At 39.2% G+C, this 17061-nt stretch overlaps 1 protein-coding gene across 2 annotated transcripts in view; it reads left to right on the top strand.

The window, feature by feature from the left end:
* LOC135203654 (kinesin-like protein KIF27) overlaps positions 1-6513 on the top strand; it is a 647339-nt gene extending 640826 nt beyond the window's left edge. For both annotated transcript variants that reach the window (XM_064233508.1, XM_064233507.1), the window contains one exon: positions 6341-6513. In XM_064233508.1, coding sequence (XP_064089578.1) covers positions 6341-6374 — 34 coding nt within the window. In that variant the 3' untranslated portion in view covers positions 6375-6513. The remainder of the gene's footprint in view (positions 1-6340) is intronic.
* The last annotated feature ends 10548 nt before the right edge of the window (positions 6514-17061 follow it).

The raw sequence follows: 17061 nt of genomic DNA, 5'->3' as shown, positions 1-17061 counted from the left end.
CACTTCAGCATTAACGTAAAATCATAAATGTTCATCTCCAGAATAAAAACGAGAAGTGGAATATGTTCTTTTTAATGTAATATTATCTACGTTTTAAGTATTTGTTCCCCCGAAAAGGTTGGGTGGGGGGGGGTGGGGGTGTGTGTGGTGGTGTTTGGTAAGTGCTTCTCATCACTGTCGTGTAGACGTGTGTATGGACACTTCAGCATTAACGTAAAATAATAAATGTTCATCCCCAGAATAAAAACGAGGAGTAGAATATGTTCTTTTTAATGCAATATTATCTACGTTTCAAGTATGTTCACTTAAGTGCATATTTCTGTTTGCAATAAATCTCCGGAAGTGAAGAACCTTTTGCAAAAAAATGATATACTATGCAAAGTGCCGTATTGCCTGGTGAATCTCCCAAACTATTTGGCTTCGCAAATTCTTCCGGGCCAAAACTAAAACTTTATATATCAACCATTTTTCCCTCCACAAAAGCCTTGTGTTGAGAAGTCGTTATCTTTTTGGGGGCCGTAATGAGAAAAATATGACCTTAATGAAGGAGCGCAAAAAAGCCATAATTCGTTTCTTCCCTCCTCCTCCTCCTCCTCCTCCTCCTCTCCTCCCCTCCTCCTCCTCCTCCTCCTCCTCCTCCTCCTCCTTTCCTTTCCCTGCCCAGAACGAAACTTTTGGCTGAGCGCAGGAGGACCAGGGAGAAAAAATGTTAATTTCACCACCGATGTTTATTAGACAGAAGCAGAGAGTAAATAGAATTAGGGGTCTTGGGAGGAAGATTGAGAGAGAGAGAGAGAGAGAGAGAGAGAGAGAAAGAGAGAAATGTGTGTGTGCTTTGATAAAGGCATTACGTGATGTTTTTTTTCATTATTAACAAAATAAACATTCCATCTTTTAACTCCGAGTCTGAATGAGATGATTTCGCTGTTATTTCCTAAACGTTATTTCCCAGTCATCGTATTAATAACAGAAAAAAAATTAATAACATCATTGATACGTAATATTACCATTTTCGTCACCACAAACCCAGAGTACTACAGAATGTTTGGGGCATTCCATTCCATTACGTAAGAGGCTGTAATTCACGTAATGTCATAACAAACCACGAAGGGTCAGTCTTGGCCCCTCGCTAATGACTATTTAATGGTACCCGTATTTCTTATCAGAGATAAATTCGCTTCTTTATTTTTTTTATATATATACTGCCTTCTTAAATAGTGAATTTCTTGAGAAGTGTTTTAAAAGGTGTTTTAAAAGATGAGCTTTGTTCAGTGGTTCTTGATTAACGATTGCATGTTGCTGTGCATATTTTATATATATATATATATATATATATATATATATATTGTGTGTGTGTGTGTGTGTTGTGTGTATGTATGTAGTATATATGTATGTATATATATATTATTTATTTATTTCTTTATATAATTATATTCTATATATATTAAAGATATATATATTATTTAATTATTTATTTATTTTATTATAATAATTTATATTCTATAAATTTGTATTTTTTTATTTAAAGCAGCATAATATTTTGATTTTTTTATTTAAAGTACGCAGTACTATATATACACGCAATCATATCCGATAAATACGAATTGCAATTTTTATAAATAATTTTAAGTAAATTGTTCTATTTTTTGGGGATTGTATCAATAGATGAATGAGTTTTTTTTATTTTATTGTATTTTATTTTATTCTTTTAATCGTCTTCCGTCCCCGTCTCAAAAAAAAAAAGGTAAAGTTCAAAGAAGGATAAAAATAGCTATAGATTCGCTTCGACGACTTTTAAGGACTATAGGGCGTGTTTTTGGAGGACCACGCAGGACCCTGTCCGGCTATTAAGGGCATAGTTAGCCAAAAAGGGGGGTCAGGGGGTTAGTTAGTCTGTGGTTTTTGGAAAGGGGCAGAGTCCAGGGGGGGGGCGGGGGTTACCGCAAGGAGGGAGGCATGGGGGTCCGATTGGTTTCCGATACCTAAGTCGCCCCATTTCTCCCTACCAACGTCTTGTTCCCCGATGGGGTTTGGGGGGTTGGGGAGCTTTATCAATATCATTAGAAAATAATAGTCGCCGGGGTTTTGACCCTATGTCCAAAATGTCACGAACCTCTCGAGAGTTCCTCCCCCTCCCCTCCCCCTTTTTTTTTCCTCTCCCCGCTTTATTTTTCTTTTTCTTTTTCGTAAAAAAAAAAAGTGAAACGCTGAACTATTTAGGGGGATGATCAAGTTAGGGGAAAAGGGTGGGTGGTTTGGGGGGGAGGGAGGCTAAATCCTAGGGAGAAAATAAAAAGGGCGGGGACTTTTGGAAGTGGCCATTTTCGGTAGGAGAAAGGGTCTTACTTTTAATTTTAGGGAAGTCTCTTATTTTTTTTTTTATTCTTGGACATTATTTCATAATTTTTTGGAAAGTGTTTTCTTGAAATATATCTTTTATATAAAAACTCATTTTCTCTGTTCTACTTTTGATCTCTGGGTTTTAGGGAATTTTTCCCTAATTTTTCCCCCTACTTGAAATTCTTCATCCTGGACCCTATATTGCGTTTCGTTGGTCTATAGATATTACCAATTGAACCAACAGATTTTAATTATAGTGCTTTTCAGTTAATAGTGATGGTGATATCATCACCCGGAATAATATATATATATATTTTAATGACACTGATGTCTTATGACTTTTCAATTATTATTTATTTGATATTACAAATTTGTCTTCAAATGAACTGCTAAGAAGAACAGACTAGATCACTGGGTGTCTAAAGAATGTGTGCGAATTATGTGAAATTAATTCGGTTCTCTCTCTCTCTCTCTCTCTCTCTCTCTCTCTCTATATATATATATATATATATATATATATATATATATATATATATAATATATATTATCTTTCTTGTAATCTTACTTTCCACCCTCTCCTAACAATTGTTTGATAGTGCAACTGCGTTGAGGTTTTCCTCCTGTTACACCTTTCAAACCTTTTCACTGTTTCCCTTTCGATGCTGACTGACCTCATGGGTCCCGGTGCTTGGCCTTTGGCCTAAATTTCATATTGTAATCTAAAAGCAGGAGCGGTGATAATACTACTCGCAAGGCTTTGATCTTGAATCTTGACTTTGAAACCAAATAATTCACGAGGCATCTTACTGGACTACTGAGATGAATTCGTGATTTGATAACCATACCAAAATGGGATAGAATAAGACGCTTCTACAATAAATTCAAACAACTAAATCCCACGTTAAAATCCTGTAATGTATAGCCCCATCTCTCGTGTGTTTTCAGTAATCTTGGACCCTACATCTGCATGCGGCAGCTAAGGCCATCATCTCATAAGAAAAATGTTTGTACATACTGTGACGCATAGTCTTCGCTGTTATTTTGTTTGTGTGTATGTGAAGGGGGGGGGAGAGAGATAGGTGTTTGTGACGTGAAAGAAGAAATAGACACGTAAAGCCAGTGGAAGACGAGGTAGTTTGAAAATTTAGAATTAAAACATAATCATTTAAAGGCATTGTGTATGTGTGTGTGTGTGTGTGACGTGAAAGAAGATATAAACAGGTCAATGCAGAAGAGAACGAGGTAGTTTAAGACTCAAGATTTAAAACAAGACATTCAAATAACAAAAATATTCTAGACCGATATGAAGCCTTACTACCTACGTAACATCAGCCCCAAATAAAAAAATAAAAAGATAAAAAAAGAAAATCCTCCCTGTTCTTCATTCTCGAGAGAGCATCCAGAGTATAGTAAGGCAAGCAAGAAAGACGTCGAGTGGGTCTCGTTCCATTTAGTTACTGTTTTTTCTCTCTCTGGTTCGTTTCTGGTTAGTTTCTGGTTATTCCTACCCAACGGAAGTTTTACGTACAGCATCACCTCGGTCGGTCGTTCGCGCGCGTTTATATATGTCCCACCAGAAATAATTGGCGGTCTCATTTGCGCCTAATTAAAGATGACTCTACGAATGTCACTGTCATTCGGCGACGTGGAGGAGAGAGAGAGAGAGAGAGAGAGAGAGAGAGAGAGAGAGAGAGAGATTTTACATTTGCTGTTTTTGAACATGAAATTGTGTGCGTGCAATCACAATAATAATAATGATAAAATATTACTATTATTATTATTATTATTATTATTTTATTATTATTATTATTATTATTATTATTATTATTATTATTATTATTATTACCTTTCTATAAATTATACGATGTTAAATTATTACTATTTTCATATGATTATTATTATTATTACCTTTGTTTCTATACATGATACGATGGTTTTGTTGTTATTATTATTATTATTATTATTATTATTATTATTATTATTATTATTATTATTACTAAATATGATAAGCCATCAAAATAAAATCTAAGCAAACAAAGTACCGCATTGATCAGCAATCAATGCACAAGTATGGGGTTGGCTCTCTTACACAATTTATATATTATTATAAAGAGCGAAAAAATATCACAGAGATGATAAAGGGAGAGAAAGTTCGGGGGTGGGGGGGGCTTTCTCCCCCTATATGTATCTGTTTCTCTTTGATGTTCTTGGATCACAATGTCAGCTTAGGTCGAACAATGCCTCCACTAAACTCCACGATCTCTTGTGGATAGAGAGAGAGAGAGAGAGAGAAGCATTTTTGGAAGACGAGGTTAGCAAGACGAGAAAGAGTACGGGGATAATTTCATAAAATAATACAGAGGAAAAAAAGTGTCTGAAATACACTGGTTAAACATTTTGTTAATGAGAGAGAGAGAGAAGGCGAACAGGCAACGGCGAACAGAGAGAGAGAGAGAGAGAGAGAGAGAGAGAGAGAGAGAGAACATTTTAGAACCAGACAAGGCGAGAAGAGAGAGAGAGAGAGAGAGAGAGAGAGAGAGAGAGAAGAGCTCTTGACAGGTCGACTCTCTTTCACAAATTAATGAGTGTCTTGTTCAATGAGGGTCCTTAGCAAGCCGGCCTCACAGCCATAATTAAAGAGGGAGGGATATGCAGTGAGGGGAAGAGGGAGGGGGAGGGGGAGGGAGAGGGAGGGAAGGGGGTAGTGGAAAGGGAAGTAGTGGGCATCTTCTTCTTCTTCTTCTTCGTCTTCTTCTTCTTCTTTTAGGTTTCCTCTTTTGTTTTCTTTTCCCCTTTACCTTTATGACCTCCTCCTCCTCCTCCTTTATATTTCTCAATTATTATCTAGACTTTTATTCCAGTCTTTTGTATCTTTGTTATTATAAGTTTTGTATCTCTGCCTCTTCTATAAATATAATTACGAATTAATGTTATATTCTCTCTCTCTCTCTCTCTCTCTCTCTCTCTCTCTCTCTCTCTCTCTCTCTCTTTACAAGCCCATTCGGTTAATACTATATTCTATTGCCATTCAATATTTAGGCTCTGAAACATGCCATATGGTCACCATATTTTCATTCTATTTTGACTATATTAGTGATAGATAATATTTTGTATTAATTGTGTGTGAGTTTGAATTTTGTACAACATTTGAGTGTAAGAAAAGAAAGGATAAAAAAAAAACTTTTTGTTTTATGCTTGAATGTATTATTTTGAAATGTATTAGATATTATCTGGGATTACTTTATGTGCAAACTTGATTTTTAACGTTTTGCTTAAATGTAATTAAATAATGTTACAAATTCTCCACCCCCCCCCCCCCCCCCCCCCCGCTCGACTCCCCGTCTTCTTACCCTTGAGTGTAGGAAGAGAAAGCATATAAAAAAAAACTTAGTTTTAGGTTTTAATATATTGATAAAATGTAAGTGAATGTTGTTATTTCCCAAATTCCCCCCCCCCCCCCCGACTGACCCCTTATTATTTAAAATCCTTGAGTGTAGGAAGAGAAACATATATATATATATATATATATATATATATATATTATATATATATATATATATATATATATATATTACTTATATAACTCTTAGTTTATATGCTTTTGATATTGTTCTCAAATTGTAATTGAAAGTTGTTGTTCCCCAAAGAAATCCTCCCCCCCCCCAATACCACTGACCCCTTATTATCCATGAGTGTAGGAAGAGAAACCATATATATATATATATATATATATATATATATATATATAATATATATATATATATATATATACTCTTAGTTTTAGGCTTTAATATTTTGCTAAAATGTAAGTAAATTCTCACACACACCCCCAAGCTGACCCCCTTCTTATCCTTGAGTGTAGGAAGAGAAACCATATATATAAAAAGAACTCTTAGTTATATGCTTTGATATTTGCTAAAATGTAATTGAATGTTGTTGTTGTTTACCAAATTCTTGCCCCTACTGACGCCCTGTTCTTCTTCTTCTTCTTCTTCCTCAGGAGACGAAGAGGCCGAGCAAAGAGATGCAAGTGACTATTGCTCGTCAGTTGGGACTGGAGCCATCCACCGTGGGCAACTTCTTCATGAACGCGAGACGGCGGTCCATGGACAAGTGGAAAGACGACAACGAGGGGTCCAAAGTTTGCGGCCTCTCCGGCGGGAGCGCTGTGGTCCACGTGGCCCAGGTGCCGCAGATGGGCCAGACGAACACTATGGTAGGTCACTGCATAGAGGAACACGACTTGTGACAGCCAACGGGTCAGCCTCTGGTCTACCTGGCGCCCCACTAGTCCCCGAGGTGCCACCCTGAAAAATAAATAAATACCCACTATCATTATGCCCGTGGTCAACCCACCCCCCTTCCCCCCCAGCGGAAGGAGAGGTGGCTCCCAGGCCGCCCGAAGGGCATGCCCCCCCTCTATACACCAGCCCCGCCCCGCCCGCACAGTACAAGACAGCAAGCCCAAGTGAGGGGCGGGGCGGTGGCGCCCAGCCTGATGACCGCCCGCACGCCCAAGCACATCCCAAGTCACTTCTTCAGGTCACACCTTGATGCTCTGTGAGGGCGGTGAGTTTTTTAACAAAAAATCGAAAAGAAGAAGACGAAGAAGAAGAAGAAGAAGTTGAAGAAGAAGAAGAAGAAGAAGAAGAAGAAGAAGAAGAAGAAGAAGGAAGCCTACGTCGAGGGATTCGTTCCCTCCTCCGAAGGAAGCGGATGATCTCAGCACATTCCCACAATGGTCACTTGTCACGACAAGCCCGACTTGTCCTAGTTGTATAAGTTATTCGCAGATTAGTCTACCACAATTCGATGTTTTCGTATTTATTTTCTCATATTTATTATCTTTATTATTATGTAAGTCGTCACCCATTGACTGCGTCGAAACCAAGGTAAATGAAGAAACGCAATTGCCTCTTGCTAAGGATTACACAAAAGATAGAAAGAGAGAGAGAGAGAGAGAGCTGGAAGCCCGCGGAGCCCAGAAGGGGCTGCGACGGTGCTCCTCTTGTTGTTAACTCGCATCTAGTCACGTGATCTTTTCATTTGTTTGTTTAGGAATATTCTCGTGCTCATCATGGGTCAAGTTTTAGTCAGTTTGAACCCGCGAATGTCAGTCCTAGTCATGAGTTGCCATTCCAAAGTCAAATCAAAGCTCAGATATCCTTTGCTAGTCAGCATTATTATTATTATTATTAATATTATTATTACTATTATTATTATGATGAATAATAGTGTTTGTAAACAAACATTCCAAAATGTTCGCCAAAGAAACGGATCATAGAATATGTACTTAATTGAATATGCGATTGTTTCTGCCGCTATCAAAAGCCGTAGCCCTATGTACTTAAGCTGTGTTGAATATTTATTGCTAACTTATTTTCTCTACTTTTAACCGTAAGTTTTGTTATATTTTTATAATAGGATGATCAATGAATGAGGTGTCTCATTTCTTTTTTTTTTTTATCTCTCTGTCTCTTTTACGGGAAAGGTTCCCAAGTAGTTTTAGTAGATTGTATGGTTTATATTTTTTAAGTTTGTGTCAATTCCTCGATGGTATTAACCCCCCCCCACCCCCCTCCCCCATGCCCATTCTCCCCGCCCCCCCCTCTCCACCTCACTAGCCTTCTCCCCGCCCCCCTCTCTCTCTCCTCCCGTGGCGTCGGTTCTCTGGGGTTGGTTGGGGTGGGGGGGGGTGGGGGGGGATGTCGTGACCCCGTGGGGGCCTTTAGTCTAGTCTCGTAAGGTTTTTTGTATTTTGTTTTTGTGGGGATTTCTGGCCAGGCGCTGCACTAAACAACCTTCAAAATAAACTCGGTTAGTGATTTTTTTCCCCCTTTTTCCAGCTGCCGTTTTATGCTATGAGTTGGCTATGTGACGCCAACGGCAAGGCGGTAACAAGATTGAGATGAAAATTTTATGTTAATCTTCCTCCCCGAAATTTGTCTCCCAATCAGCCAATCGGTGGCTAACCCTGGGAGGAGGGGTGCATGTAGAAGAAGGTGGGGAGGGGGAAGGAGGAAGGTGAGGAGGAGGTAGGAGGATGGAGGAGGATGAGTAGGAGGGGGAGCGATAAAGGAGGAGGAGCGGAGGAGGAGGAGGAGGAGGAGGAGGAGAGAGGAGGAGGAGGAAGGAAGGGAGGAGTCTCTCAGAGAACGTGTATGTGAGAGAGAGAGAGAGAGAGCGAGAGGAGAGAGACTCCCATTAGAATACCTACTATCTTATCTGGTGCGGTTATCTGGTGATTGCGTCACCGGTCTAGTGACGGCGTGGTCACCAGGTGACGTCACCGCCATTTTAAACCTAAGATCTTTGTCTAATCATTAACTGTGGTTTTTCGGTTCAGAGTATAGTCTGTCTCGTTGGTTTGTCGAACCTCAGGGGAATAGATGTGTGAGTTTCCGTTGTGATGACCATCTCAAACGATATTTATTATTGCTATCATCTCAGTGGTTCCGTTTTCATTTAGCGCCCCCTGCTGGAGTACTACAGTGTTTTTCTGTTGAATGTGTGTCTTCAATCGTATTTATGAATTAATTTGTAAGCTGTGAAGTATTTTCCACCATCGAACATTCCACTGACTCAGATTATTATATTTGGTCTGTTTGTGTACTTTGTGTTCGTTTTCCAACATCATCTTTCAAAATTCTGTGATGTCCAACAGCCCCTGATAACATAACAATAAGAAGAGAATAAAACAAATGCAGTCGAAGCTTCGGTGCATTGAGCGATCGTCACACGAGGGGCGACCACCAGGGATCAACTCATTTTTCTCGTTCCGTTGTTGTACAATACCTTCTGAGTTCTCTTCCCAAGATAGATTTGTTGACAGTTTCTTAGAGATCAGGAATGTAATGTATTTATGATGTAAATTTTTGCTGAATCCAACTTTTTTATAAATATATTTTTTAATACTGTGTCCCGCGCGTTACAAAGCGCGGACTGAATCTAGGTCACCTGCCTGTTCGTGTGTTTCCTTCTCTGTAACGATGTATTCATGTGTTCTTTTTTCGGTAGTCATAATTCTAAGTTTCTTAGGTGCTGTAAGAGATGTTGTTATAGTTATTTTTGTAACGAGGAGAAAAAATAAAACAAAAAAGAGGATGCAGTGATGATCATATGTGGCTCTTCTCCGTACAAGGAGAGAGAAATGTATCAGACATGATGTTCCAACAATTTCCTTTGTGTTGAATTAGGTTCTAATGCTGAAATTATAGCTGAAGAGAAATGTACCAAATTGTATGTTAATCACGTTTATATTTATTTATGAAAGAGAAACTGTTACTACAGCCAGGTTTTATAAATGCCGTCAATTTTAGAGACATGGTAGAAAAGTTATAAAAAAAAATCAAAATTATTGTTAAGACTTTGATACGTCACGCAAAACGGAGGAACGACCCGAGTTTAGATGAAGGTATTCCAATGATTTATTCTGTACTACTACGAACTGTGGTTTCTGAGAAGGAGCGAGACGAGTCGGATTTTTTCTTGATTTATATCGGACGATAAAAGCAAGTGAATACGATACGTGTTCCTTCCAGGAAGAAAAGATGAAGAAAAAAATATATAAATATACCTGAGCTTTCAATGCCATTCTCTGACATCACGGAACAAAGGCAGATACTATATGCATTCTTTTTCACTTTTATAGATAATATTCAGTGTACTGTAGTGGGTTTCTTCTATGGCAGCATGTAAAGTGACCTACACTATAAATAAGGACAGACCGGTATTAGCCACCCCGTCTCCAGCAGGGTTTTCGTTGCAATCTTTGCTTCTGCGACTGAGGCAATCGAAGCGAGCGCGGACGCCGCCGCGGACGCCGCGGAATTCAATTCCTGCGCCGCGGCCGCCGCTGCGCCAACTTCCATTGAGTCAGATTCAATCTATTCCGTACAGCCGAAAGGTGCTTGCGGCGACGAGGTTGCTAATGTTCCCCTCTGGCCCGAAAGGTTGGTTAACCATATATAAATATTATACGTATATATGGAGTTTCGTCTCATTTCTACTTAAATCTGTTAGATTCAGTGTCTTCAGTTGATATTCAAAACCGTGAAGGTGGTTTTTAGTACAAGAATTTGGGTGAGTTGTCCAGAAACTCTATGGCTTTGTGAATAGCGTAGCTTTTTTTAGAGTGTAAGGTAAAAAAAACAATTTTTGTTGATGCATGTTTTGTTTTGGATGACTTGCCCAAATAGTTTTGTCATTTAAAGTTAGACACCAATAAAAAAAATAATGTGAGAGTGTTATAAAGATAAAAAAAAAAGACAAGCGACAAGGGTGAAGGTATAAGAAGGCAGAGTTTCTCTGCTAATACTATTGCCTGCATGTATACCACGATAGATTATTTCTCAGTGAGCAAAGCTTCTCCCGTTTGTCGTTTGTTTAATATGTAAGTGGTGAGACTCTTAGGCTTAAGTTATTTGTGATGAATTTAATACGTGCATCGGTTCTGGTAACCTCGTCAGCATTAAGTCAAAAGTGCACAAAAAGTAAATAAAAAAAAAATAATAATAATCATGAAGGCACCACTGTTCCTACACATGAAAAAAGGGGGGGAGGTCGAGAGGCAGGAGTGTGAGCATGACCCCCTTTTTGACCACTTGTCAACGCTACCACTAGTCACTCTAGTATCGTGTATTTATTACTGTTGATAAGTCGATTCAATACTGTATAAGGTGATATTTGGGAAGCAGGTATGACACACACTTCTTAGGCTTCCCATGACAAGCCAGGAAGAGAAACGTGCCTCGGAGCCCCAATACAATGGCCAGCTCCACCCACTTTACTGGCATAATCCCCCGGTCCCTCTACCCTCAACCTCGTGGGACCTTGTAGCTGTTTTTGGAACTAGTCATCTTGTATGCTTACTGTGCTGTTCTCCTTCATTCATATTATATTATATAATATATATATATATATAATATTAAGTATATATAGATATATATATATATATACATACACAATATCACCCCAGGCATCATTCACCTACCTCAAGTTCTCCTTGCAATTATTGATCCATGTCTATATAACTTCAAAGAAATTAAAGATTCGTTCTCTACAGAGCTCATGTTTGATAAGCTCTTGTTTTCATCTGATAACTAAAAAATTCCATTTCATTCCACAAGTCATTCCTCCCATGACTAAACTCATTCATGTTAGATTCATGGATTCCTCATGAAGTACTTGTTTTTTTTTAAATGTAGAATCACTCTTGTCATCTCTGATTATTCATGATGTACATCTCTGTGCTTGTAACGATTCCTTCATTCAATTCCAAGGCTACATTTGTAATGACAATTTTTTTTAAAAGTAGCATTACATGATAACCTTCCACCCAAACTTTATTTATGAATTATATGTGCCCTGCATAGTTTCCCTGTGCTTTATCTAGTCATATTTTATTTGTCGCATTTTTGTATGGAAGTCGAGTCGTGAAACCTGCCAGCAAAACCGTAGCCATATTTCATTTCGTGGAAATCAAGAAGAAGGTCCCCAAGTAGAGTCCTTCCTTAGAAGCATCCCCTTTTTAGAGCTCGTTGATTAATGTTCCCATATGGTTCCCTTACAGCCCCTACGCCCTTGTAGAGAGAGAGTGAGAGAGAGAGATGTCCTCGTTTTTAAAATATCTCTTTTTTAAGGATCTCCTCCTAAGATCCTTTTTTATCCACAGTGATGTGTCCTTTTGTAAAGAAACTTCTCTTTTAGAGTTCCTGTATGATCCCTTCGTATCTGTAGAGGTATCCTTCCCCACATGCCAATGTCACTGAAGGCCTCCCCAACCCCATCCCCTTTGTCCTCCTCCTCCTCCTCCTCCTCCTCCTCCTCCTCCTCCTCCTCCTCCTTCCTCCTCCTCCTCCTCCTCCTCCTCCTCCTCCCCACAGCGGATTGCCTCTGAACCTGGACTGATCACAGTGCAATAATAATACTCCTCTCCGTGGTTCTTGTCGGACACATGCGCTACTGTTAGTACTGTAATGCTAAATAATTCATATGTTCCATTATGGACCATATGGGACACATATCATCATGTTTTTATAAAAAGTGAACATTGTACAGAAGCAGCCAGCGAGAACTGGTCGCAAGCTTTTAGCTGTTTCAAGGAAAATTAAAAAAAACGTTGGTGTGTGCGCGCATCTGGAGACGTATAGAGTAGTATCACCTGCTGTACAGACTGTCATACCCCACCATCTCTTTCTACCCTCTAGTGCCGTATGTATACTGCACCCTATTTTTAGTCCATGTGCTAGAGACCTCCTTATATGCCTTAAACACAAGTGTAGATTTAAAGGTTAAAGTCGAATGGCCTGGCGTCAGAGTCACATGCAGCCACTCCACTTCAGTTGTTGCATACGAGGGTGACCACCCCACTGCCCACCTGTCACTCCACCTGCCATCGTCCACCACTCTCAAACTCAAAGAGGCCCGCGCGCCCGTTCCCGCGTCTGTATGACCTGCGGGCAGCTTGTATTTTATTGGTAAGGTCATCTCTGCATGTAGAGAGAGAAAGAGAGAGGGTTGGAAGTTTGGTTGTGCTGGACAGTATAGTAGATGGGGCGACAGGTAGGCCAGGCAGCACAAACTATATATGCCAGTCCACTCACCGTTATTCATCAGTGACGCCTGTAATGTCAAATCATGATGAGTAAGGGTGGGTGGCTTGACTCACTGTCTCCCACTTGGCGTCAACATTGCCCTCTCAATATGCAAATTATTTAGAGACATTGTAACATATATCCTTGTCTAAGTGAATAAACCAAAGCAGAGAGTAATATGAATTGTTTGACTTTCCTTATATCTGATATCTTTATAAGTAGCTTCTCTAAAGAGGATGTGATTTCAGTTGAAAATTTTATTATTATTATTATTATTAATTAAGGCTAATGACAATAGTAAACTGGAAGCAGTATGCAAATTAAGTGTGAAAAAGGGTAGCAAACGATGAAACTTTTAAATGTGAATCCGTGTTGACGTGACTCAAACAAGTGTAAGAAATATTTTAATTTATCCTCGTAAATATTATTAGTCTCTTGAGTTAAATGTTTGTGGCTGCACATGGCTCTGCTGAAAAAAAAAATTGATTTTATACTGAATATTCAGAACCGAAATAAAGACCAATTTTATTCAATAGTCACAACTGCATTGTTATGAATCATTCCTTAAGTAGATATCATTACATGTCAACTTCTCTAACCGCCAAGAAACGTGAAACAAGAGATATTTTAACAATGGATTTTTACGTAACTGTTCACAGTTTCACTTCCAGTCTGCTATCTAGTAAAGTTCGTAGAACTGTTGATAAACAAAAGAAATGTTTCCTTTCTGGGACTTAAGAGTCCTTGGGTTAACCTGGAGCAGTGTTGCCAGTTACAGGGAAATTTCCCTGTTTTAGGGAAATTAAGACCCAAAAAGGGAAGAAAGTATATTTTCATATGAAATTATGGAAATTTCACTAAGAATGTAACATTTTATCCTTCCTAAACAAGGAAGTCAAATTTTTGTCCATGGTATATGGCTAATTTTCATTATTTACCACTGACGAAAAATATATAAACTGAATAACGACAATTGAATTAAATTAATTCTATGTTTTTCATAAGAGTGAAGTTTGCCCTTAAGAATGAGGAGGGGCTTCCTGGCTCCGCCTGTTATACTTTCCTTGCATGTCGTCCAGGACATTGTTTGGTGGTTGGCCTTCAGCTACTTTACATAATTCTGACGTTTTCACATATTCTAAGCCAATAAGATCTGCCTGTTCTGAGAATGTTTGAATATCCTTACATCTCTCACTCAGACCTCAGTCAGAGTTTCAGTGACCAAAAAACCCTACAATTATGGAGTCCAGCAGTGGCGCCGACACACATCCAGCTAAAGTTAAATGTACACAGACATATGCACAAAAATATATGTAAGCATTATGGGAAAGTGATCCAACTTCAAGATAAAACCTGCTCAGAATGAATGATAGAATGTACAAGACGCAAGACGAATGACATATAGGTAAGTCTAAGGAGTATATTATATGTAAATTAATTATTATAGGCTTACCCGGTATACATGGGGAAATTTTTCTCCGAAAAGGGAAATTCTGATGGCAATTCCAGGGAAATTTTGGCTGTGCGACCTGGCAACACTTACCCCAGATAATCATGTGACCAATGACCATGTCAGCGTCAGGCATACCTAAGACGTTTCTGTAAACGTGTCTTCTGCTAATATAATTTTTAAAGTGCTTTATTGTATTCTACGAGTATCTTTAAAGGTAAATGCCGAGCCAACTTTGTTCTTTTAACAAGCACAGCTTGCACTTTGTTACCATATGTGCCTATACCCAACCTAATACCTAGTTTTCCATAATGAAGGCTACCCCTATTGCATAGCAAATGTATGGCTGGTAGCCAAGATACTATTTTGGGTCTATGTCTAAGATCAAGGTTTTGGAGATAATGACCTGCAAAGTTTGGGTTGACTGCATCCCTAGAATTACCCAATTGGAGACAGTAGTGATGGTCTAAGGACACAGTTGATGCGAGTCTGAGGAGGGGGGCCGGTTTAGACGAAGGGGCAACGTGGTCTATCCTAGGCTACCCTTTAGCTGTGGGCATATCACAGAATATGACCCAACCTTGACCTAACCTAACCAAACCATGGACACCGTGCACTTACCCTGATGGCATTTATGTATATACTACTAGGTAGTATGCTGTCACCTGGCAGTGGAGCCACCGTTCCCTGATGACAGAAGTTCGCTCTCGAAGTGGTTGGGAAGTCGCGTAAAGCTGTTGTTCCCGTTGCTGAATAACCACTGGTTCCATGCAATGTAGAAGCACCATATAAACAAAGAAAAACAAAGCCACCGTTCCCAGTGTAAGTGCCAGTTAATAGGCTACTGATATATATGTAAGTTTGTAACCTTAGTTTAAGCAATTGACGTAGTAGCAGCTAAGCTGCTCGTTACCGTCCTGTACATGGTACCCCAAGTGAGGACTGAAGGAATTTTCTGGTGGTGGTAAGCAGGTTAGGCTTAAGCTCAAGGTCTGATTAGGTCACTGGCGATTAAACCTAGGTTGTGTTTTGTATTATCTAGGTGGCAGGGTAAGAATTTTATGTTGGTGGCTCCATGGGGTAAGACATAGCTAGATTATTTTAGGTTTACTGGTTGGACCACTTTAGGTTGTCTGTTGTTTGTTATAGCTAGGCTAGTGAGGTAGGCCTGTATAGCGTTAAGTGGGTCAAACCCACTAAGAGTTACATTAAGGTTTTGGGGGTCAGGCAGTGGACTTTAAGGTGGATACAGGCACTTGGAATGTGAACTTTTGAATAAACAGGATAAGAAATTGACTTCTGCAGGCCAAATGGACATCATTGGGATGTTTGGTACCGTAGTGAGCTATAAAGATAGGAAGTTGTATGACCGAATTTATATGTTGAGCCCAAAGAGCAAATCAGATAATTTGCCTAGGAGTGCAGCTTTGGAGTTGCAAATCATTGTATTTATGGGCAGTGTTGAGTTAGAAAAATAACTTTTTGGCTTTGGGAGGTGGAGGACTGAGCCAGTGAATTTGTTTAAGACAGGGAGCCATCCCATTCAGTTAGATGTGCTAGGTCAGTGGCCATACCAGGTGTCTGCTGTTAAGGAGAATCTAAGAAAGATTGAGAAGTCATCTGGACATCATTGAAATGGTAATGCATCCTACAGAATGGGTCAGTCCCATGGTGCCAGTAGTGAAACCCAAGGCAGTACCTCGGGAGGTCAGATTGTGTGTAGACTATAGACAGCTTAATAGATGTTTGAAGAGAGAGATTTTCGAAATTCTCACATTTGATGTTGTCAGTAAATTCAGTGGGGCTGCTTATGTTTCTAAATTAGAAGCAAAATCTGGGTTTTACCAGATAGTGTTGGATGGAGGCATCCAGGGACTTACCCACATTTATCATCCCCATGGGTAACATATTTAAGAGGTTGCTGATGGGTATTTGCATCGCTCCAGAGATTTTCCAGTGGAAAATGACAGAATTATTAGATGGATTACGAAAGGTAGAAGGCTTTTTGGATAACAGTGGTATCTGGAGTGTCAGAAGAGGAGCATGACAAAAATCTAAGAAATGCTTTATAGGTAATTAAGAAGTCAGGATTAAAGCTGAATGAAAAGAAGTGTGTGTTTAAGTAAAAACAAATAGAATTTCTGGTGCACATCATTAGCGCTGAGGGAGTCCGAATAAATCCAGTAAAAGTAAAGGTTATTTTGAACATAAACCCTCAAACGTACATGAGTTAAGAGGACTGTTGGGTATGGTCAATTTTCTGGCAAGGTTGCTACCAAGGTTACAAGATGTAATTCAACCACTTACCCTCCTGTTGTCCATAAAGAATACATGGGTTTGGGATCAAGATAAAGAGAAGGCATTTTAGGCCTTGAAGAAAATTTTAATTTTGGTCCAGTTTTGTGTTATTTATGTATGGAGGCCTGTAGCATTTTGTTCAAGATTGCTGTCCGAAGCAGAACAAAAGTGGCCGCAGATTGAGGATTGCCTTGCAGCCATGTGGGCATGTTAAAGGTTACAGTAGTTTTTGATTGGAGTCTTTTACTTGGAGACAGATCATAAACCTTTGATACCACTATTGAATTCCAAGGATTTACATTTGGCACAAGTTAGATGCCAACGGATGCTAATAATATTGACAAGATTTTTGTTGGTGGCTGAGTATACACCGGCGAA

This window comes from Macrobrachium nipponense, chromosome 36 (assembly GCF_015104395.2).
Source record: "Macrobrachium nipponense isolate FS-2020 chromosome 36, ASM1510439v2, whole genome shotgun sequence".
Lineage (NCBI taxonomy): Eukaryota > Metazoa > Arthropoda > Malacostraca > Decapoda > Palaemonidae > Macrobrachium > Macrobrachium nipponense.
This window is presented reverse-complemented; position numbering and strand designations above follow the sequence as displayed.